Raw genomic sequence first — 25,432 nt, 5'->3', positions numbered from 1 at the left:
TAGATGGAAGTGGTCGTGGGTTTGGAAGGTGCTGTCTAAGGATTTTTGGTGAATTTCTGCAATGCATCTTGTAGATGGTACACACTGCTGCTACTGAGCGTCGGTGGTGGTGGGACTGGATGTTTGTGGATGTGGTGTCAATCAAGCAGGCTGCTTTGTCCTGGATGGTGTCAAACTTCATGAGTGTTGTTGGAGCTGCACCCATCCAGGCAAGTAAAGAATATTCCATCACACTCCTGAATTGTGCCTTATAGATGGTGGGTCGGCTTTGGGGAGTCAGGAGGTGAGTTACTCGCTGCAGTATTCCTAGCCTCTGACCTGCTTTTGTAGCTGCTGTGTTTATGTGGCGAGTCCAATTGAGTTTCTGGTCAATAGTAACCCCAAGGATGTTGACGGTGGGGGATTCAGTGATGGTTACACCATTGGATGTCAAGGGGTTTCAAACCCAGTTAATGCAATCTGGTCTCACAAGTAAACTCTTCCAGCCCCCATGGATGTATCTGAACTTGTACTCCTTCAAAAGGCAGTGAGGGCAGGATTTTACGATCTCACTCGGGCAAGACCAGAAATTCTCACCCAAGGTCAACGGAGATTTCCGTTGTCGGACCCTCGCCTGCCCTAATTCCATGGCGGACAAGTTGGTAGTGTTCCGCTGTGTATCTTTCCTGAGCTCTGAAGAAGAGTCAAACAGATTTGAAACACAGACGCTGCTAGGTTCATCTCGTATTTTATGCTTTTGCACCTTTCCTGAGGTTTGGCAGCCAACATTGAACATAGTGCTCCCAATGGCATCCTCTGACCATGTCATTTTCTGTGAATGCTGGGCTCAGATGCATTCATTGGCAAACCATTGGTTGAATCATAGAATTCTACAGTGCAGAAGGAGGCCATTCGGCCCATCAGGTCTGCACCAATCACAATCCCACCCAGGCCCTATCCCCATAACCCCAAGCATTTATTCTAGCTAGTCCCCCAAAGGACAATTTGGCAAGGCCAATCCACCTAACACGCACATCTTTTGGACTGTGGGAGGAAACCGGAGCACCCGGAGGAAACCCACACAGACACGGGGAGAATGTGCAAACTCCACACAGACAGTGACCCAAGCTGGGGATCGAACCCGGGTCCCGGGAGTTGTGAGGCAGCAGTGCTAACCACTGTGCCACCCCATGGCAGGATGGTACATTGGTGCATTTCAATGGGTTTGAATGGACAATCTGCCTCATTTTTGTTTTGGCCGGGATGCTATGGAACGGTCCAGCCAGCATCCAGCCTGGTGATTGGCGAAAATGGGTCAAACTCCAGTCACCATGGATTTGTGGACTCCAACTTATAAACCTTCTGTAGGGTCTGAAATGAAAACGTTTGCATTGTTCCATTACAACCTCCTGCAGCCACTTTCTGAAGATTTATCTCTTATTTTGTTTAAATGGAGATATTTAAAGTAAAGTTTTTTTAAAGTTTATTTATTAGTCACAAGTAAGGCTGACATTAACACTGCAATGACTGTTACTGTGAAATTCCCCTAGTCGCCACACTCTGGCACCTGTTCGGGTCAATGCACCCTAACCAGCACATCTTTCAGACTGCGGGAGGAAACCGGAGCACCTGAAGGAAACCCAGGCAGACACGGGAGGAATGTGCAAACTCCACACAGACAGTGACCCAACCCAGGAATCGAACCCGGGTCCCTGGCGATGTGAGGCAGCAGTGCTAACCACTGTGCCATCATTTAATCAGTGAGAAAGACTTTAGTCATGCATCCAGAGAGAAGCTTATGCCCGTTATTTGCAGTATAGAATCCCTACAGTGCAGAAGGAGGCTGTTCGGCCCATCAGGTCTGCACCAACTCTCCGATAGAGCATCTTACCCAGACCCTATCCCCGTAACCCCGCATATTTATCCCAATAATCCTCAGAACCTACATATATTTGGATACCACGGGGCAATTTAGCATAGCCAATCCACCTAGCCGGCACATCTTTGGAGTGTGGGAGGAAACCAGAGCACCCGGAGGAAACCCATGCAGACACAGGGAGAATGTGCAAACTCCACACAAACAGTCACCCAAGGCCGGAATCAAACCCAGATCCCTGAGGCAGCAGTGCTAATCATTGTGCCACCCTATTCTATTGTATCCGATTGTTTCTCAAACTATTCCACTTTTAAAAATATTCGTTTACAGGATGTGAGCATTGTTTGCATGGTGTGCCCATCCCTAATTGCTCTTGAAAAGGTGGAGGTGAATCACAACCTTGAATTACTGCAGTCCATGTGATGTAGATACACCCACAGGCACTGCTAAGGAGGGAGTTCTTATACACTGAAGGAATGGTGGGTGATATCATTCCCAGTCAGGATGGTGTGTGATTTGGAGGAAAACGAACAGGTGGTGATGTCCCCAAGCATCTTTTGCCCTTGTTCTTCTCGATGGTAGAAGTCACAGGTTTGGCAGGTTCTGTCAGAGCAGCCTTGGCAAATTGCCTCCACTACTCTACCGGCAAGTGTATTCTACCCACTGATCACTCCAAATGTTGACAGTCATTTTGAGTGAAGACATTTCTCCTCATAAATATGGCTGGCCCCCTTATCCCGAGACTATGATCCTTAGTTCTAGACTTAGTTCTCTCAGCAAATGCCCAATAAGATCATCTCTAATTCTTCTAATCTCCATAACAAACCCACTCTACACAATCACCACCACCTTCTCAAGGGCAACTAGGGATGGGCAACAAATGTTGGCGACCCATGTCCCACAAATGAATTTTTAAAAAATCACTCCTGATCGGAAAGCCCTCTCATTCCAGGAATCAGTCCAGTGAACCTCTGTTGCAACTCTTCTAAGGTAAGTATATTCTCCCTTAGGTCTAGTGACCAAAACTATACACAGGTCTGGTCTCACCAATGCCCTGTGCAATTCCAGCAAGACTGCTTCATTCTGTAACTGCAACTGCCTCAGAATTAAAATGACCGTGCCCATTTGTCTTCCCAATCGAGTGTTGCATCAATATATTAATTTCTGTAGTTTGTGTACAAGGACAACCAGATTCCTCCGTTCTCTGCTGAAAAACCCGAATTCCTCTAGTCTTTCCTGTGGCAACACAGGTAGATAGTGTAGTGAAGAAGGGATATGGAATGCTTGCCTTCATTAGCTGGGGCATGGAATATAGGAGCAAGGAGATCTTGTTAGAGCTTTATAAAACATTGGTGAGGCCACAGATGGAATATTGTGTGCAGTTCTGATCACCACACTATCAGAAGGATGTGATTGCACAGGAGAGGGTGCAGAGGAGATTCACCAGGATGCTGCCTGGGATGGAAAGTTTCAGCCGTCCGGAGAGACTGGATAGGCTGGGATTGTTTTCCCTGGAGCAGAGGAAGCTGAGGAGAAAACTGATAGAGATGTACAAAATTATGAGAGACAGAGATAGGGTAGGTCGCGAGAATCTTTTCCCCCATGGCAGAGACGTCTAAGACCAGAGGCCATAGGGTTAAAGTGAGAAGTAAGTGGTGTAGGATTTGAGGAAACATCTTTTCACCCAGAGGGGGTGGAAATATGGAACGTGCTACCTGAGAGGGTGAAGGAGGCAGTTACTCTCGCAACATTTAAGAAGCATCTGGGCGAGCACTTAAATCGCCAAGGCATGGTAGGCTATGGACCAAGTGCTGGTAAATGGGATTAGTATAGATTGGTATTTGATGGTCAGCATGGACATGATGGGCCAAAGGGCCTGTTTCTGTCCTGTATGACTTTAAGACTCCTCATAATCCAGAATTCTGCTATGAATGATCAGCCTTGTGTCTCTTTTCTGCACTGCCTTCAGTGTTTGAATGATCTTTTGCTTCTTGGCAAAAAGTGAGGTCTAACTAGAGCACTGTACGGTTAGATTACTACCTCACTTATATTCTACTGTGCTGGTTATGCAATTCAACTTCTTTTCAGCTTTGTTCAATGTTCTGCAAGGCGACATTTTATTTTCAGTCTCGGTTTCATCTTCAGCATCCTTCATTTGACTCCTCAAGCCTGCTTTGCCATTCAACTAAATCACAGGTGATGTAATTCAATACCATTTTCATGCACAATCCCCATGTGCCATGCACATGCGTGTACACACACACACAAACATAGAAACATACACACCCGAGACATAGAAACACACACGCATTCACACAGTCACACATACACGCGCAGACATAGATACACACAGACATAGAAACTTGCATACGCAGACATTAGGACATACACACACACAGACATAGGAAAATACACACACAGAGATAGAAACGTGCACACACACAGTCATTGAAACACATGCACAGCCATAGGAACATACACACACATAGAAACATGCACACACACACAGACATAGGAACATACATATACATACACACATGGACATAGAAACATACACATACACACACACACACGCATGGATATAGAAACACATACACACACACATACACACTGTAAGGGAGGCGATACAATGGTGTCAATTGTCTCCTGACCCTGTCTGTAATATTTGCTGTTTTCAGGGGAACAACCTATATACAGCACCCACCCACTTTCGCTCAGCGAGACTTCCAGTCACTCCACCATGAGTCACGTAAGCAGCTTGGCAGTAGTACCTGCAATGGTTAGTATCACAGTTCCGATAATCATGACAACTGTTTGTAGAGTGTCAGTGTAGATAACTGCAGCCAGGCCTCCTGAAACCAGAACAGAAAGGAATGAAATGTAAGGATCTCAGTCATAGAATCATAGAATCCCTACAATGCAGAAGGAGGCCATTTGGCCCATTGAGTCTGCACCAATAAAAATCTCACCAAGGCCCAATCCCTGTAACCCAACATATTAACCCCACTAATCCCTCTAATTTATGCATCCCGGGACACTAAGGGGCAATTTTAGCATGGCCAATCCACCTAACCCGCACATCTTTGGACTGCGGGAGGAAACCGGAGCACCTGGAGGAAAGACATGCAGACACGGGGAGAACGTGCAAACTCCACACAGACAGTGACCCAAGTCGGGAATCAAATCCAGGTCCCTAGAGCTGTGAGACAGCAGTGATAACCACTGTGCTGCCGTGCTGACTGTCATTCACTTATATCATCCCACACCATTCGCTTCCACTTAAACAAGCAGATTAGTCCCAGCCACAGCTTCCTTCGTACTGCAAGCCAGAGATCTGTAAGGTAAATACGTCACTGAGGGTTCATGAAGTTAAGATGCAAAGTTTAGATTTATGAATATAACCTACACAAGGGGGAAGAAATCAATATTAACATGTCCTCATATGAAATTAAGAAAAACTGCGCAGTAGGCAATCTGTATCTAATTACAATACAACACTGAACACACTTCCAAACTGCTTCATTGGTGTTAAACCCCCTTGGGTTAGAGTTAAGTCTTAGGACATGAAAGGTGCTATATAAATGCATGTCTGTTTTTAGAAGGAGGAAGAATTTAAGAATGTTTTGAGTCCGAATGAAAAAAATGAACTGTATTTACTATCTCTGATATTGACAATGCAATTGTAGCACAGGGCACGGTAGCACAGTGGTTAGCACTGCTGCTTCACAGCTCCAGGGTCCTGAGTTCGATTCCCGGCTCGGGTCATTGTCTGTGTGGAGTTTGCACATTCTCCTTGTGTCTGCGTGGGTTTCCTCCGGGTGCTCCGGTTTCCTCCCACAGTCCAAAGATGTGCGGGATAGGTTGATTGGCCAGGTTAAAAATTGCCCCTTAGAGTCCTGGGATGTGTAGGTTAGAGGGATTAGCGGGTAAAATATGTGGGGGTAGGGCCTGGGTGGGATTGTGGTCGGTGCAGACTCGATGGGCCGAATGGCCTCCTTCTGCACTGTAGGGTTTCTATGTTTTCTATGTTCTATTACTAAACTGGAACACATGGGTGTTTGGAAATGGGCAGCGTGGTGGCACAGTGGTTAGCACTGCTGTCTCAGAATGCTAGGGACCCTGGGGGCATGGTTAGTAAGTTTGCAGATGACACCAAGATTGGTGACATAGTGGACAGTGAAGAAAGTTATCTCCAATTGCAGCGGGATCTTGGTCAATTGGGCCAGTGGGCTGACGAATGGCAGATGGAGTTTAATTTAGACAAATGCGAGGTGATGCATTTTGGTAGATTGAACCAGGGCAGGACTTACTCAGTTAATGGTAGGGTATTGGGGAGAGTTACAGAACAAAGAGATCTAGGGGTACATGAAAGTGGAGTCACAGGTGGACAGAGTGGTGAAGAAGGCATTCGACATGCTTGGTTTCATCGGTCAGAACATTGAATACAGGAGTTAGGACGTCTTGTTAATGTTGTACAAGACATTGGTAAGGCCACACTTAGAACACTGTGTACAATTCTGGTCACCCTATTATAGAAAGGATATTATTAAACTAGAAAGAGTGCAGAAAAGATTTACTAGGATGCTACCGGGACTTGATGGATTGAGTTATAAGGAGAGGCTGAATAGACTGGGACATTTTTTCTCTGGAGCGTAGGAGGCTGAGGGGTGACCTTATAGAGGTCTATAAAATAATGAGGGGCATAGACAAGGTAGATAGTCAATATCTTTTCCCAAAGGTAGGGGAGTCTAAAACTAGAGGGCATAGCTTTAAGGTGAGAGGGGAGAGTTACAAAAGTGTCCAGAGGGGCAATTTTTTCACACAGAGGGTGGTGAGTGTCTGGAACAAGCTGCCAGGGGTAGTAGTAGAGGCGGGTACAATTTTATCTTTTAAAAAGCATTTAGACAGTTACATGGGTACGATGGGTATAGAGGGATATGGGCCAAATGCGGGCAATTGGGATTAGCTTAGGGGTTTAAAAAAAAAGGGCGGCATGGACAAGTTGGGCCGAAGAGCCTGTTTCCATGCTGTAAACCTCTATGACTCTAAGACCCGGGTTCAATTCCAGCCTTGGGTGACTGTCTATGTAGAGTTTGCATGTTCCCCATGTGTCTGCATGCGTTTCCTCTGGGTGCACCGGTTTCCTCTCACACTCCAAAGGTGTGCAGATTAGGTGGATTGGCCGTGCTAAAATTGCCCCTCAGAGTCCAAAGATGTGCAGGTTGGGTGGACTGACCAAGCTAAATTGCCCTTTAGTGTCCAAAGATGTGTAGGTTAGGTGGATTAGCCATGACAAACGTGTAGGATGGAGGAATGCCCCTTCAGAGAATAGGTGCAGACTCAATAGGCTGAATGGCCTCTTTCTGCACTGGAGGGATTCTATGGTTTGCCAGGGAGTCCATCTGCTGTCTCCTACTGGTCAAACCTTGCAATGACAACCTCTGACAATAATACACAGGCACTTGTGGAGCCCAAAAATACATCAATGGTGGAAGTGCGGAGCACTGAAACATCAACCTGTTCTCAGGATATGTTGCCCTTTGAAGTTGAAAGCAGCTTTTTTCAAGCTTAACACAGAACCATACAGCACAGAATGAGACCATTCAGCGCTGTTGTGCGGGCTCTTTGAAAGACCTATCCTATTAATCCACCCTCCCCTGTGCTCTCTTTAACCACAGCCCTGCCGCCTTCTTTGTTAAACTCTGCAAATATACATCCAACATCTCTGACGAACAGAATAAGTAAGTCCTGACTAACAGGGAGGGAGCAACAAACTGCTTAGCGTCAGCAAAAGGAAAGCGCCTCTTTTTGAGAGAGAAAATCAGAACAGGAGCATGCTTCTGCCGGTTTGTGTGAAAGGTTATCAAGTTTAGCCTAGCATTCATTGGATAACTAACTTAGCGGCAAATGTTTGCACCGACCTAAACAAGCAATGTTAGAAAACAGAGCACCTCCCATGACAGCCAATGTTAGCACTAAGCACTCCCATGTCTGAGATAGGCAGCCGCAGAATAAAACTCCCTCGACTGTGCAAAGACAAGGTGCCTTATTCCTAATGTTAGAAAAGCACTACACCAACGAGCATTTTCTACTGCTTCGATCAGACATCCCGTGGTCTTTGCTCGGCTGCAGTTTTATCTTACAACGTCATAACTTAATCGCTCAATTCAATCAACCATTCGGCCCTTAAGATCAGTGAGAGGCGATTGTCAGAGTCAGTCTGGGTTGGAACCAAGAGAGCTTCACTGGAACATTACAGCAGGCCAAGGACAGGCATGTGGGCATGGGAGCAGGATCATGTGTTAAAATAGCAAGCAACCAGAAGGTCAGGGTCCCGATTGTGCACAGACCGAAGGTGCTCAGCAAAGCGATCACCCAGTCTGTATTTGGCCGCTCTGGGTCGGTGTTGGCTACAGATTGCAGGGAGGGATGGGCCATGTGCTAATCCAAAGGATCTCTCAGCGGCAATCTTCTCAACTGTTCGCTAACACACCAAGTGTCAACATTGCTCGAATTCCGATCAATGTGTCAGCGTTTGCTGACAAAGATCTGCACAGATTGGGCTTCCTCCGCCCACAATACATTCTTACAACAGCCTGTCCTAATTGATCAGAACGGGCTGCACGATGACACAGTGGTTAGCACTGTTGCCTCACGGAGCCAGGGACCCCAGGTTCGATTCCGCCCCCTTGAGTCACTGTCTGTGCGGAGTCTGCACGCTCCCCCTGTGTCTGTGTGGGTTTCCTCCGGCTGCTCTGGTTTCCTCCCACAGTCTGAAAGACGCGTTGATGAGGGCGCATTGGCCATGCTAAATTCTCCCTCAGTGTACCCGAACAGGCACCGGAGTGTGGCGACTAGCGGATTTACACAATGGGCGGGATATTCCGGCTACGCTCAGTACTGGAAAATCCCGCCCGAGGTCAATGGACCTTTGCATGGTCAGCCCCCACTCGCTATGATTCCCATGGCAGGCTGGATGGGAAAATTCCACCCAGTAACTTCATTGCCGTGTTAATGTAAACCTACTTGTGACACTAAGAAATAAACTTAAACTTTATGTGTCCCTCTTAAATCTTTCTTCGTGCTAATCACAGTGAAACCAGCTTTGAATATCGCAGGCTGGAAGAAGGAACAGAAGATCAGCATTTTTCTAGCACCATCCATGATTTCAGGACATCCCAAAGCACTTCACAACCAATAAAATTGGAGAGTTGGTGGTGTAATGTCACCAGACTTGTAATCCAGGTTAATGCTCTGGGACATGGCTGCAAATCCCACTGTGGTGGTTGATGGAATTTAAACACAATTAATAAAACTGGGAATTGAAAGCAAGGCCTAGGATTTCACCACAAGCCTGTCCATCATGGTGGAAATTCTAACTCCTGCACCCAAACAGGGCATGTTCCATTTTCGGGGAGGTGGGTGGGGATTTGGGCTGGGGTTCATGCATGCGCAGTTCAGGGAAGCAGCTGGACATTTAAATCATGAGTTGACTTTGCTGAAGTGGGGTTTAGTCGGCCAGGAGTGTGAAACCCAGATTGTGCAGAGGATAGGAGGTAAAAGGAGGTCTGAACTGGTGAATTTGTTTGGGTACTCTCGATGAGGTAAGGTACCCCTTTGGATCTGGTCCAAGGCAGCATTTGGGATTGTTAAAAGTAAACATGATCGTTGATTATGTAAACAAACATAAACTTATTGGAACTGTCAAGCTGTCAAAGAATTGCAAAAGAACTTTCAAACTCTCAAGGAACTTTTGCTAAATTGAAGAACTGACAAGTTATCAAAAGACGGTGAAGGAATTGTCAAGCTATCAAAGAACTGTCAATGAGCTGTCAAACTGTCAAAGAACTGCCATCAAAGAATTATCAAAGGATTGTCAAGCTGTCAAAGAAATGCCAAGCTATTAAAGAACTGTCATAAATAATAGGTGAGCTGGCATAGTGGGTATAATGTCAAAGTGTGGTGGATAGGTGGGGGGCATGAGCTGGCACTAAGTTGGCATAGCGGCTATACGGACCATGGGGACAGGAAGAGTATGAGAGCCATGGTTGGATGGGAGTAGGTGGAGAGACATTGGTTGGCTTGGTGGGTATTAGAGACCATGGGGCGTGGGTAGATGTGTGCCTTGAGGTGGCATAGCTTGGGGCGTGAGGAATGTGTGGGGGGTTGAGTTGATAAAAGTAGTCACACCTGTGTCACTTTATCCCTCATCATCAATGTCAAGAAAACTGTATTTATGCGACACGATCTTTCTCCACCTGTGATCATAATCAACAACACATCACTGGAAGCAGTCACTATCTCCTTGGATCTATGGTGACAGGCAAATCCATTTATAATGAAGAGCTCAGTACATGCATTGGAAAGGCAGCACCAACTGTGGCTGAATAACTAATTGGCCATGGAAAAACAACAAACAGACCTGTGGGACTAAGGAGCTTATCTACAAGGCCTGAATCCTCAGCATAGAGTCATAGAGGTTTACAGCGCGGAAAAAGGTCCTTCAGCCCAACTTGTCCATGCTGCCCTTTTTTTGGTGGCACAGTGATTAGCACTGCTGCCTCACAACCCCCAGGACCCGGGTTCAATTCCTGCTTGGGTCACTGTCTGTGTGAGGTTTGCACGTTCTCCCCGTGTCTGCGTGGGTTTCTTCTGGGTGCTCCAGCTTCTTCTCACAATCCAAAAGACATGCTGGTTAGGTGTATTGGCCATGGTGTACCTGAAGAGGTGCCGGAGTGTGGCGACAAGGGGATTTTCACAGTAACTTCATTGCACTGTTAATGTAAGCTGACAAATAAATAAACTTTACTTTAAACTAATCACAATTACCTGCATTTGGCCCATATCCCTCTATATCCACCTTACCCATTTAACATGCCAACTGTACCCGCCTCTACGACTATCTCTTACCTTAAACCTATGCCCTCTAGTTTTAGATTCCCCTACCTTTGGGAAAAAATAGAGTCATAGAGTCATAGAGGTTTACAGCATGGAAACAGGCTCTTCGGCCCAACTTGTCCATGCCGCCCTTTTTTTAAATCCCTAAGCTAGTCCCAATTGCCTGCATTTGGCCCATGTCCCTCTATACCTATCTTACCCATGTAACTGTCTAAATGCTTTTTAAAAGACAAAATTGTATCTGCCTCTACTACTACCTCTGGCAGCTTGTTCCAGACACTCACCACCCTCTGTGTAAAACATTGCCCCTCTGGACACTTTGGTAACTCTCCCCTCTCACCTTAAACCTATGCCCTCTAGTTTTAGACTCCCCTATTTTTGGGAACAGATGTTGAATATCTAGCTGATCTATGCCCCTCATTATTTTATAGACCTCTATCAGATCACCCCTCAGCCTTCTACGCTCCAGAGAAAAGAATCTCAGTCTATCTAGCTTCTCCTGATAACTTAAACCATCAAGTCCCGATAGCATCCTAGTAAATCTCTTCTGCACTCTTTCTAGCTCAATAATATCCTTTCTATAATAGGGTGACCAGAACTGTACACAGTATTCCAAGTGTGACCTTACCAATGTCTTGTACAACTTCAACAAGACATCCCAACTCCTGTATTCAATGACCAATGAAACCAAGCATGCTGATTCACTTGATGCCAGCTGCCTATGCATGTCATGTGTCTCCTTCTTCTGCTTGATCAGGGCCTCAATATCCCGAGTCATCCAAGGTGTTGCCTATCTAGCTGATCTATGCCCCTCATTATTTAATAGACCTCTATAAGATCACCCCTAAGCCTCCTACGCTCCAGAGAAAAAAGTTCCAGTCTATCAGCCTCTCCTTATAACTCAAACCATCAAGTCCCAGTAGCATCCTAGTCAATCTTTTCTGCACTCTTTCAAGTTTAATAATATCCTTTCTATAATAGGGTGACCCGAACTGTACACAGTGTTCCAAGTTTGGCCTTACTGTCTTATACAACTTCAACAAGAAGTTGTACAAGACATTAGTAAGCATACTTCTGTAATCAGCGAAGCCTGGACAACTTACACCTACCAAGAAAAAAGGCTCAATAACTTCCATCTCCAGTGTGTACAAAGCATCCTTGGCATCAGATAGAAACACAAAGACGCCAATGAGGTAGTCCTTTCTATAGCAAACGTGCCAAGCAAGGTAGCACTAATCAAGCTGGCTTGGGCATTTGCACAGGATGGAAGATGGCTGCATTCCCAAGGATATGCTATAAATAAAGTTTAGCTTAAAGTTTATTTATTAGTGTCACAAGTAGGCTTACATTAACACCACGGGAACACACGAAGCATGTGTGGAATACAAGGAAAGTAGAAAGAAACTTAAGCAAGGAGTAAGAAGGGTTAAAAGGTGTCATGAAAAAGCATTGGCCAGCAGGATTAAGGAAAATCCCAAGGCTTTTTATACATATATAGAGAGCAAGAGGGTAGCCAGGGAGAGGGTTGGCACACTCAAGGACAAGGGAGGGAATCTATGCGTGGAGGCTGAGGAAATGGGTGAGGTATTAAATGAGTACTTTGCGTCAGTATTCACCAAAGAGAAGGACTTGATGGATGATGAGTCTGGGAAAGGATGTGTAGATAGTTTGAGCCATGTTGAGATCAAAAAGGAGGAGGTATTGGGGTTCTTGAGAAACATTAAGATAGACAAGTCCCCAGGGCCTGATGGGATATACCCCAAAATACTGAGAGAGGCAAGGGAGGAAATTGCTGGGGCCTTGAGAGAAATCTTTGTATCCTCACTGGCCATAGGGGAGGTCCCAGAGGATTGGAGAATAGCCAATGTTGTTCCTTTGTTTAAGAAGGGTAGCAAGAATAATCCAGGTAATTACAGGCTGGTGAGCCTTACATCAGTGGTAGAGAAATTATTGGAGAGGATTCTGTGAGACAGGATTTATTCCCACTTGGAAATAAGTGGACATATTAGTGAGAGGCAACATGGTTTTGTGAAGGGGAGGTCATGTCTCACGAGCTTGATCGAGTTTTTCGAGGAAGTGACGAAGATGATTGATGAGGGTAGGGCAGTGGATGTTGTCTACAGGGACTTCAGTAAGGCCCTTGACAAGGTCCCTCATGGCAGACTCGTGCAGAAGGTGAAGTCGCATGGGATCAAGGTGAGCTGGCAAGGTGGATACAAAACTGGCTCGGTCAAAGAAGACAGAGGGTAGCAGTGGAAGGGTGCATTTCTGAATAGAGGGCTGTGACAAGTGGCATTCCTCAGGGATCAGTGCTGGGACCTTTGCTGTTTGTAATATATATAAATGATTTGGAGGAAAATGTAACTGGATTGATTAGTAAGTTTGCGGACGACACAAAGGTTGGTGGATTTGTGGATAGCGATGAGGACCATCAGAGGATACAGCAGGATATAGATCAGTTGGAGACTTGGGTGGAGAGATGGCAGATGGAGTTTAATCCAGACAAATGTGAGGTAATGCATTTTGGAAGGTCTAATACAGATAGGAAATATACAGTAAATGGCAGAACTCTTAAGATATTGATAGGCAAAGGGATCTGGGTGTACAGATACACAGGTCACTGAAAGTGGCAATGCAGATGGAGAAGGTAGTCAAGAAGGCATACGGCATGCTTGCCTTCATCGGCTGGGGTATTGAGTTTAAAAATTGGCAAGTCATGTTGCAGCTTTATAGAACCTTAGTTAGGCTGCACTTGGAATATCGTGTTCAATTCTCGTCGCCACAGTACCAGAAGGATGTGGAGGCTTTGGAGAGGGTACAGAAAAGATTTACCAGGATGTTGCCTGGTATGGAAGGCATTCGCTATGAGGAGAGGTTGGAGAAACTTGGTTTGTTCTCACTGGAGCGACGGAGATTGAGGGGTGACCTGATAGAAGTCTACAAGATTATGAGAGGCATGGACAGAGTGGATAGTCAGAAGCTTTTTCCCAGGGTGGAAGAGTCAATTACTAGGGGGCATAGGTTTAAGGTGTGAGGGGCAAGGTTTAAAGGAGATGTACGAGGCAGATCTTTTACACGGAGAGTAGTGGGTGCCTGGAACTCGTTGCTGGGGGAGGTAGTGGAAGCGGATACGGTAGTGACTTTTAAGAGGCATCTTGACAAGTACATGAATAGAACATAGAACATAGAACATAGAACATTACAGCGCAGAACAGGCCCTTCGGCCCACGATGTTGCACCGACCAGTTAAAAAAAAACTGTGACCCTCCAACCTAAACCAATTTCTTTTCGTCCATGAACCTATCTACGGATCTCTTAAACGCCCCCAAACTAGGCGCATTTACTACTGATGCTGGCAGGGCATTCCAATCCCTCACCACCCTCTGGGTAAAGAACCTACCCCTGACATCGGTTCTATAACTACCCCCCCTCAATTTAAAGCCATGCCCCCTCGTGCTGGATTTCTCCATCAGAGGAAAAAGGCTATCACTATCCACCCTATCTAAACCTCTAATCATCTTATATGTTTCAATAAGATCCCCTCTTAGCCGCCGCCTTTCCAGCGAAAACAATCCCAAATCCCTCAGCCTCTCCTCATAGGATCTCCCCTCCATACCAGGCAACATCCTGGTAAACCTCCTCTGCACCCTCTCCAAAGCCTCCACATCCTTCCTGTAATGTGGGGACCAGAACTGCACACAGTACTCCAAGTGCGGCCGCACCAGAGTTGTGTACAGTTGCAACATAACGCTACGACTCCTAAATTCAATCCCCCTACCAATAAACGCCAAGACACCATATGCCTTCTTAACAACCTTATCTACTTGATTCCCAACTTTCAGGGATCTATGCACACATACACCTAGATCCCTCTGCTCCTCCACACTATTCAAAGTCCTCCCGTTAGCCCTATACTCAACACATCTGTTATTCCTACCAAAGTGAATTACCTCACACTTCTCCGCATTAAACTCCATCCGCCACCTCTCGGCCCAACTTTGCAACCTGTCTAAGTCTTCCTGCAAACTACGACACCCTTCCTCACTGTCTACCACACCACCGACTTTGGTGTCATCAGCAAATTTGCTAATCCACCCAACTATACCCTCATCCAGATCATTAATAAATATTACAAACAGCAGTGGCCCCAAAACAGATCCCTGAGGTACACCACTTGTAACCGCACTCCATGATGAATATTTACTATCAACCACCACCCTCTGTTTCCTATCCGCTAGCCAATTCCTGATCCAATTTCCTAGATCACCCCCAATCCCATACATCTGCATTTTCTGCAGAAGCCTACCATGGTGAACCTTATCAAACGCCTTACTAAAATCCATATATACCACGTCCACTGCCTTGCCCCCATCCACCTCCTTGGTCACTTTCTCAAAAAACTCAATAAGGTTAGTAAGGCACGACCTACCTGCCACAAAACCATGCTGACTATCACCTATCAATTCATTACTCTCCAAATAACTATAAATCCTATCCCTTATAATTTTTTCCAACATCTTGCCGACAACAGAAGTGAGACTCACCGGTCTATAATTCCCGGGGAAGTCTCTGTTCCCCTTCTTAAACAATGGGACAACATTCGCTAACCTCCAATCTTCTGGTACTATACCAGAGGCCAACGACGACCTGAAGATCAGAGCCAGAGGCTCTGCAATCACTTCTCTTGCCTCCCAGAGAATCCTTGGATAAATCCCATCCGGACCAGGGGATTTATCTATTTTCAGACCCTCCAGAATATCCTGCACATCCTCCTTATCAACTGTAATACTGTCTATTCTACTCCCTTGCAACCCAGTGTCCTCCTCAGCTATATTCATGTCCCCTTGCGTGAACACCGAAGAGAAATATTGGTTCAATGCTTCACCAATCTCCTCCGGTTCCACACATAACTTCCCTCTGCCATCTATAACTGGCCCTAAACTTGCCCTAACCAACCTTCTGTTCTTGACATACCTATAGAACGCCTTAGGATTCTCTTTAACCCTATCCGCCAAAGTCTTCTCATGTCCCCTTTTAGCCCTTCTAAGCTCGCTCTTCAACTCCCTCTTAGCCAATCTAAAGCTTTCTAGTGCACTACCCGAGTGCTCACGTCTCATCCGAACATAAGCCTCCTTTTTCTTTTTAACCAACAAAGAAACTTTTTTGGTGCACCACGGTTCCCTAGCCCTACCAATTCCTCCTTGCCTGACAGGGACATACCTATCACAGACTCGCAGTAGCTGCTCCTTGAAAAAACTCCACATGTCGGACGTTCCCAGTCCCTGTAATCCCCTAGTCCAACCTATGTTTCCTAATTCTCTCCTAATAGCCTCATAATTACCCTTCCCCCAGCTAAAACCACTGGCCCGAGGTTCATGCCTATCCCTTTCCATCACTAAGGTGAACGTAACCGAATTGTGGTCACTATCACCAAAATGCACACCAACTTCCAAGTCTTCCATAAGATGGGGATAGAGGGATATGGTCCCCGGAAGGGTAGAGGGTTTTATTTAAGTTGGGCAGCATGGTCGGTGCAGGCTTGGAGGGCCGAAGGGCCTGTTCCTGTGCTGTAATTTTCTTTGTTCTTTGTTCACCCGGAGGCAACCCACACAGGCACGGGGAGAATGTGCAGACTGCATAGAAAGTGACCCAAGCCAGAATCGAACCCGGCTCCCTGGCGCTGTGAGGCTGCAGTGCTAACCATTGTGCCACCGTGCCGCCCATAATAAATAAAGATTTTATGAAAATAGAAACATAGAAACATTCATCCCTTCAAGCCTGCTCCACCCCATTCATTATTATCATGGCTGATCATCCAACTCAGTAACCTGTTTCTGCTTTCTCCCAATATCCTTTGATCCCTTTAGCACCAAGAGCTATATCTAATTCCTTCTTGAAAACAAACATTGTTTTGGCCTCAACTACTTTCTGTGGTAATGAATTCCACAGGCTTATCACTCTCTGGGTGAAGAATTTCTCCTCATCTCAGTCCTAAATGGTCTACCCTGTATCCTCAGCCTGTAACCTCTGGTTCTGGACTCCCCCGGCATTGGGAGAATCCTTCCTACATCTACCCTGCCTAGTCCTGTTAGAATTTTATTGGTTTCTATCAGATTCCCCTCCTCATTCTTCCAAACCCCAGCTTATATAATCCTAACTGACTCAAACTCGCCTCATACGTCAGTCCCATCATCCCAGGAATTAGTCTGGTAAACCTTTGCTGCACTCCCTCTGTAGCAAGAACATTCTTCCTCAGTTAAGGAGACCAAAACTGCACACTGCATTCCAGGTGTGGCCTCACCAAGGCCCTTTATAATTGTATCAAGACATCCCTGCTCTTGTACTCGAATCCTCTCGCCATGAAGGCCAATATACCATTTGCCTTCTTTACTGCCTGCTGGACCTGCATGCTTATCTTCAGTACAGGGAGGTAGCCTGTGTCCGGAGTTCAGCAAGGCACCCCAAGCACAGATTCAAGGATGCTGTCAAAAGGGACATCAAATGCCTCAATCTCTATCACGACAAGTGGGAAACTCTAGCTGCTGATAGATGCATTTGGCGATGCCAGCTGTGGGCAGGGGTTTGCCACTATCGTGACATAAGACTTCAGAAGCTGCAAAGCAGATGCCAGCCTTGCAAGCAAGAGGTGGAATTTTCCTGTCCCGCCCACCATGGGAATCGTGGCAGGTGGCGGGTGGACCATGCAAAGGTCCATTGCCCTTGGGCGGGACTTTCCAGTCTTGGGGCGAGTGTGGCTGGAAAATCCTGCCCTCGGTGTTAGCAGAGATCATCCCGCATCATTGGCAAAGGACAGCTTCGGGTGTGGCAAACTTTGCCTTTCTAGAACCAGCTTCGTCAGCCATCAGAAAGAAAGATGATTTCATCTGACCTCAAAGTTCTTGAAGCCATTTTCCACTGATCCTCACAAATAGAAGGATGCCAATAATCGGTGATATCCTCCCACACTGACGCCTTGTCTGTCAGTAATGGAAATTTGTTTGTCAGAGGTTCAATTTTCGATGCTATTAGCAGCCTGGATTTTCCCTATAGGCTTGGTTTCGTAGGAAATTGTTATTATTGGCCCCGCACCAACAATTAAGCAACATTTAGAGGAAATACTGAATTGATTGTCTCTGTCTCAAACTCTGCTCCATAGCTTCTGATTCTGTCCCTCTTCCTGAAGCTGAACCAGATTGTTTGCAAATTTGACCCCCAAGATGGGCAGCACGGTGGCACAGTGGTTAGCACTGTTGCCTTACAGCGCCAGGGACCCGGGTTCGATTCTGGCCTCAGGTGACTGCCTGTGTGGAGTTTGCACATTCTCCCCGTGTCTGCATGGACTTCCTCCGGGTGCTCCGGTTTCCTCCGACAGTCCGAAAGACGTACGGGTTAGGTGGGTTGGCTATGCTAAATTGCCACTTGATTAGGGGGATTTGCGGGGTAAATAGATGGGGTTACGGGGAACAGGGCTGGGTAGGATTGTTGTTGGTGCACGCTTCGAAATCATGGAAACCCTACAGTGCAGAAGGAGGCCATTCGGCCCATCGAGTCTGCACCGACAACAATCCCATCCAGGCCCTATCCCCATAAACCCACATAGTTACCCCGCTAACCCCTCTAACCTATGCATCATGAGACACTAAGAGGCACTTTACAATGGCCAGTCAACCTATGCTGCTCATCTTTGGCCTGATGGGCCGAGTGGTCTCCTTCTGCACTGTAGGGATTCTGTGAGCTTTCCACCGTATATTCACATTGTCACTAAGATCACCTATTTCCACCTCTAAAATATCAGCCCTGCCTCTGCATCATCCTCTGATAAAGCACTCATTCACACCTTGATTACAACCCATCCGGGCAGGCCTCCCATATCCTACTCTTCATAACCTTGAGGTCATGCAAAACTCTGCTGCCTGTGTCCTAACTCACACCAAGTGAAAACATCCCCCCTCATCTCAGTCTTCAATGGCCTTTCTCACATTCTAAGGTGGTGACCCTGGTACTCAGGAGGGGATGAATCAGGAAACTACAGGTCAGTCAGTGTAACCTCAGTGGTGGGGAAGCTATTGGAAGCAATTCTGAGAATTGATCTGCATTTGGAGAGGCAGGAATTAATCAAGAACAGTCAAGAAATATTATTAAGTGATTTTCATGCCTGACAAATTTAATTGAATTTTTTGAAGAGGCGACTAGGTGTGAAGGGCAATACTTTGCTCCAGTGCTTCCCAAACTGGGGGACTTGCAACATTCCATTACCCTATGCTCTTTCATGCTGTTTGTAGCTATTTTTACCAGGAGATCTGGCATGGCATGCCTCGCTTGTTTGTTTTACGCCATCCTCATATATCACCTGTAGCCTGTCTACAATCACTCTGTGGCCTCCGTCAGCCAACTAAGCCTAGGTTAATCACTCTTCCTATGCTCTCCGGAAAAGACCTTGGGCACGGTCTTACCTGCTGTTCACGCCATGCTCCCACTGCAGTGAGGTAAGAGAATGTCTCACAATGCCAGAATCAAGTCCAACAGGTTTATTTGGTAGCACGAGCTTTCAGAGCGCTGCTCCTTCATCAGGTGAGTTTTTGAAGGAGTAGCGCTGACCTGATGAAGGAGCAGCGCTCCGAAAGCTCATGCTACCAAGTAAACCTGTTGGACTTTAACCTGGTGTTGTGAGACTTCTTATTGTTGCCACCCCTGTCCAACTCCGGCATCTCCACGTAAGAGAATGTGGCGGCCAGCGAAATCGCCATTCACTGCGGTGGGATGGGAAAATCCCACCGGCGTGAATGGTGGTACGATTCCCTTATGTGGCTTTGTGTCAAACTGTGCCTGATATGCCTTTGAAACAGTTTGGAACATTTCCCTACAAAAGAAGTGTTCCAAAATTCCAAGATAAAAACAAAATACTGCGGATGCTGGAATCTGAAACAAAAACAGAAAATGCTGGAAAACCTCAGCAGGTCTGACAGCATCTGTGGGGAGAGAATAGAGCCAACATTTTGAGTCTGGATGACCCTTGGGAATAGAGCCAAAACGTTGGCTCTATTCGCTCTCCAAGATGTTGTCAGACTTGCTGAGATTTTCCAGCATTTTCTGTTTTTGTTCTAAAATTCCAAGCTGTCTTTAGGGGGAAGCGGAGCAGGAAGGAGGCAAAAACATGATGAAATATTCTCTTCTAATCAGTAACTCAACAAAGGCTATCGATAAGTTAAGTGTGCAGAATCCCATAGACAACTCTGTGAGTCCACAATGACCGACTGCCCTCGTCCACTGAGCAGTGAATACACGGAGATCATTTTCAGTTAGGAACCGCTATTTGCAAATGGACTGGCTTTGTTTTGCTGTTCAGTTGTGAAGCAGCCATTCAGGACAACTGTTTTTATAGCTGGGTTCTACTTGAAGAGAGATATTGAAAAGCCCAACATAGTTGCATACATGTTACGTCTTTAGCGGTTATGGTTTGGAATGTAGACCTGAAAAGTTGTTAAGAACACACTCAATCGTCACTTTTAAAGGGCAATTGGATACAAATATATGTTTGGAAAGGAAACAAAAAGTGGGGCTATGAGGAGGGACCACTGGAGTGGGCCAACTGTATAACTCTTTCAAAGAGCTAGCACAGAAACAATGGGCCAAATGTCCTCCCTTGGTATTATTTGATTTTATATTCAAGGGGAGGCAGTGATGTGTTGGTATTGTTGCGGGACTAGTATTCCAGACACTCAGGGTAATGCTCTGGGGACCAGGGCCCAAATCCCACCATGGCAGATGGTGAAATTTGAATTCAGTAAGAATCTGGAATTAAAACTCTGGTGATGACCATGAAACCATTGTGGTAAAAACTCATCTGGTTCACTAACGTTCTTTAGGGAAAGAAATCTGGTCGCCCTTACCTGCTCTGGCCTATATGCGACTCCAGACCCACAGTCTGGGATGGCATGGCGGCACAGTGGTTAGCACTGCTACCTCACAGCGCCAGGGACCCGGGTTCGATTCCCAGCTTGGGTCACTACCCTGTGTGGAGTCTGCACATTCTCCCCGTGTCTGCGTGGGTTTCCTCCTGGTGCTCTGGTTTCCTCTCACAGCTCAAAGACATGCAGGTTAGGTGCATTGGCCATACTAAATTCTCCCTCAGTGTAACCGAACAGGCGCCGGAGAGCGGCAACTAGAGGATTTTCACAGTGACTTAGTTGCAGTGTTAATGTAAGCCTACTTGTGACAATAAATAATAACTTAACTTAAACTTAAAAGTTGACTATTAAATGTCTTCAGGGATAGGCAATAAATGCTGGCCCACATCCCATGAGTGAATAAAAAGAACATTACTTAGAGTCTACAGCACGGAAACAGGCCAGTCAGCAATTAGTAGTTACATTTATAATACACCTTTAAAAGCCCAAGTTCTAGTCTTGGTGCTCCAAATGAATCTTCTCCCATTCCATTTGTGTCTTTGCACTCTGCTCCCATATTTCCCATTATCTTCTTCCTCAAGTAAGAACATAAGGAATAGGAGCAAGAGTAGGCTGGAAGTTCCCACAAGCCTGTCCTCCATTTATTAAGACCATGATTGAGCTTTCACCTCAAGCTTCCTTTCCCACCCGATCCCAACATCTGTTGATTGGTGGTGAAAAAGGCATATGGGACACTTGTCTTTATCAGTCGAGGTATAGATTACAAAAGCAGGGAAGTCATGATGGAGTTGTATAGAACGTTAGTGAGGCCACAGTTGGAGCACTGCGTGCAGTTCTGGGTCGCCACATTATCAGAAGGATGTGATTGCACTGGAGGGGGCGCAGAGGACATTCACCAGGATGCTGCCTGGGATGGAAGTTTAAATTATGAAGAGAGGTTGGGTAGGCTTGGTTTGTTTTCATTGGAGCAGAGAAGACTGAGGGGCGACCTGATCTGGAATGCGCTGCCTGTGAGGATGGTGGAGGCAGGTTGCCTCACACCCTTTAATAAGTACCTGGATGAGCACTTGACACATCATAACATTCAGGGCTATGGGCCAAGTGCTGGAAAATGGGATTAGGTGGGAGTTCAGGTTTCTCAATGTGTCGGTGCAGACTTGATTTGCCGAAGGGCCTCTTCTGCACTGCATGGTTCTATGGCTCTATGATTCCCTTAGATTCCAAAAGTCTATTGATGACAGATTCCAAAGATTTGTCATCATCAGTTGTCCATTGGCTCAACCATGACAGCTGTTCAGGATCATGTGTTTTTGCCACAGGTCTTCCTATAAAATCAACTCCAATGGACTGAATACTGTGTCCGGGTGGCTGAAAAACTATTTCCTCCATGCCACCCGGCCAGGTTCAGTCTCTCTCTCACATGGCCAATGTTCCAAGGGAGGACAAAGAAAACACTTCAGAGATGCTATGAATCTCTCCTTGGAGCACAGCAGCATAGAGTTTAATCACCAGCAGGTACTAGCTACCAATGCAATCATTCAGAATGATGACAATGGCCAAAATTCTCCAGCCATCCTTGCCGGTGGGATTTTTCATTCTTGCTGATGGTGATCCCCCTTCCGGTACAGGTTCGCCAGGGGTGGAGGGTGCGAACAACAGGAAAACCCGTTGACAGCGATGGGACTGGAAGATCCCACCTCCAGCCATTGGCCTATGCCGCTGCAAAAAGCACTGTGGAGGGGATGGAAATTCCCGCCCAACTTGTCCATCAAGCCGCATCACGGTTTCAGTCACAGAGTCTTAACGATGAGGTAGAGCAGTGGCAGAGGAAGAAAGAGGAAGCAAATTCCGCACTTTGGATCCCTACACCATCTGTGCCGTGTGCCCAAGGATCTGTAAGTTGAGAATTGGCCTGTTCAGTCCAAAGATTCACAACTCTCTGAATGAAGACATTTCCTCTTATTTCTATCAGTGATCTTCTATCATGAGACTATTCGCCATCAATGCATGTAATTTAAGTGAGCCTTTGGGACTTGTGGCAGCTGATTCCTGCAGACGCAGCCATTTGAAGTGGGCAGGTCTGGGTGCGTGCCAGAATTGCCTGAATGTATGAATGATTCAGCTATTTGATCAAGGTTTTGATAACTAACCCACTTCTCTTCAAGGAAACTCATCGAGACACCATTCAAGTGAGCTTAACTTTTACCTCTGCGAAGAGTTTGAAAAGGAGAAGGAATGTAGTATCATATATCTGAGTGTCTCCAGTTCAATTTCCCACCAATTGCAACTTAAAGCAAGAATCCCCTGTGGGTGAAATGGAAAGGAAATTGTACAATGGGATCACGTTTTATACAATTAGATCTTTCCACCTAGAAAACAAACATTCAGCTCAAGTAGAACTAAAATCTTTAAACAGCAAATTCAGGTAATGTAGTACACGACTAACAGACATAGTTAGTTGATATAGAGTCCCTACAGTGCAGAAGGATGCCATTCAGCCCATCGAGTCTGCACCAACCACAATCCCACCCTGCTCCTATCCCGTAGCCCCACATATTTATCCTGCTAGTTCCTCTGACACTAAGTGGTAATTTAGCATGGCCAATCAACCTAACCTGCACATCTTTGGACTGTGGGAGGAAACCAGAGCACCCGGACATGGGGAGAACATGCAAACTCCACACAGACAAAAACCCAAGCCGGGAATCGAACCTGGGCCTCTGGCATTGTGAGACAGCAGTGCTAACCACTGTGCCACCCATGGAAAGGATGGTTTCCTTTCCAACAAGGGGCGCAAACAAAGTAATATACCTGGTTAATTGGTCAAACGCAGAAGAAAGGAGCCAGAGGTAGAAGCCTTTCTCATCTCAAGATGAGATGCAGAAGGATGATTAAGCAGAAAGTACTATTTAGCCTCCTAACACAAACAGTGTAGCATGTCGTCTTTTATCCAATAAGGGAGCGTTGACTACACTGCAATAGTCAGTTTGTTTGAGCGAACAACTTTGGACATTTTGGATGCATCAAGTGTTTTCCAGTAAAATAATCATTGGCCTCAAAGGATATGCATTAGTAAAGATAGAAACAAGCTTTGATAAGTTGCTGACATTGTTTAGTTAGATTTTCACACAGTGATACTAGAAGCAACTTTCAAGTTAGGCTTAACCAATAGCACCCTCCCCTCTCCTCTGATGTACTGGGTTCAAGGGAAGGCAGTGGCACTGTGGCATTGTCACTTGACTAATAATCCACAGACCCAGAGCCAGGGTTTTGGGGCCTGGGTTTGAATCCCGCCTCGGCAGATGGTGAAATTTGAATTCAATAAAAAGAAAACTTGGAATTTAAAGTCCGATGACAACCATGAAGCCATTGTCTATGGTCGCAAAAACCCACCTGGTTCATTAATGCCCTTTAGAGAAGGAAATCTGCTGTCCATACCCTGTCTGGCCTACATGTGACTCCAGAGCCACATGACTCTCAAATGTTTTCTGTAATAGCAGGTAGTTAGAGACAAGCAATAAATGCTGGGCCCAGCCAGCAACGCTCCCGTCTCATGAAATCAATTTTTAAAAAGTTACACTCATGTCTAGAGCAGGAGATATAAGCTGATATATCTAGTGCAACATGGAGGGAGTGCTACAATGCCGGTGATGTTGTCTTCGGGTGAGACAATAAACCCAGGCCCTGTCTCCCCTCTCAGTTGTTGTATAAGATCACTCAAAGAAGAGCAGGGAAGTAAAGTTAAAGTTTATTTAGTAGTCACAAGTAGGCTTACATTAACACTGCAATGAAGTTACTGCGAAAATCCCCTAGTTGCCACACTCTGGCGCCTGTTCGGGTACACTGAGGGAGAATTTAGCACGGCCAATGCACCCTAACCAGTACGTCTTTCGGACTGTGGGAGGAAACCGGAGCACCCGGAGGAAACCCACACAGACACAGGGAGAATGTGCAGACTCCACACAGGCAGGATGATTAAGCTATTTAGCCTCTTAACAAAGACAATGTAGCATGTCTCTTTTTATCCAACAAGGGAGCGTTGACGACACTGTAATAGCCAATTTGTTTGAGCTAACAACTTTGGACATTTTGGATGCATCAATGTTTTCCAGTAAAACAATCATTGGCCTCGAGCTGGGAATCAAACCCAGGTCACTGGTGCTGTGAGGCAGCAGTGCTAACCACTGTGCCACTCCACCACCCCTACTCTCAGCTGTCGTGGCTATCATTTACCCTCAACCAATATCAACTCAACACAGATTATCAATCCTCATCATATTTGTCTGAGCTTGTGGGATTGTACTGTGTTCAAATTGGTGGCCATTTTTCCTGCATTAGAACAGTGACCACACTTTAAATGCAATTCATTGGCTGTAAAGTGCTTTGAGAACATGCTGAGTTTATGAAGTGGGGTTACACAACCGCAAGTTCTTTCCTTTGTCGGCATGGCGATGGCTTTCCTGTCATCTTAAATTTTTTAAGCGATTCGGATGAAAGGACTTGCATTTATTTAGTGACTCACCAGATCCTCAAACATGTCACAGCCCGTTTGTTTTTTTGTGTGTTGTGTCTCACTTTCGCTGCTTCGCACATAGACCTCACATACATTTGGCTTGAGGCAATCAAAGACTTATAACGCAATCCTGTTAGCGGTGGGGGTGGCGGGGCGGGCGGTGGGGGTGGGGGTGCTTCAGAGAGGGATCAGAGAAAATGCATCATTCTATCACACAGCATAAGGAGTTAAAGCAACAGCAGAATGTTGGCAATGAGC

The 25,432-nt window shown here is 46.0% G+C and overlaps 1 protein-coding gene across 2 annotated transcripts in view; it reads right to left on the bottom strand.

Annotated features, from left to right (window-relative positions):
- LOC144510808 (sodium/mannose cotransporter SLC5A10-like) overlaps positions 1-25,432 on the bottom strand; it is a 163,950-nt gene that overhangs the window by 93,190 nt on the left and 45,328 nt on the right. For both annotated transcript variants that reach the window (XM_078240720.1, XM_078240721.1), the window contains exon 6: positions 4,627-4,707. In XM_078240720.1, the coding sequence (XP_078096846.1) occupies positions 4,627-4,707 (81 nt within the window). The remainder of the gene's footprint in view (positions 1-4,626; positions 4,708-25,432) is intronic.

This window comes from Mustelus asterias, chromosome 23 (assembly GCF_964213995.1).
Source record: "Mustelus asterias chromosome 23, sMusAst1.hap1.1, whole genome shotgun sequence".
Taxonomy (NCBI): Eukaryota; Metazoa; Chordata; class Chondrichthyes; order Carcharhiniformes; family Triakidae; genus Mustelus; species Mustelus asterias.
This window is presented reverse-complemented; position numbering and strand designations above follow the sequence as displayed.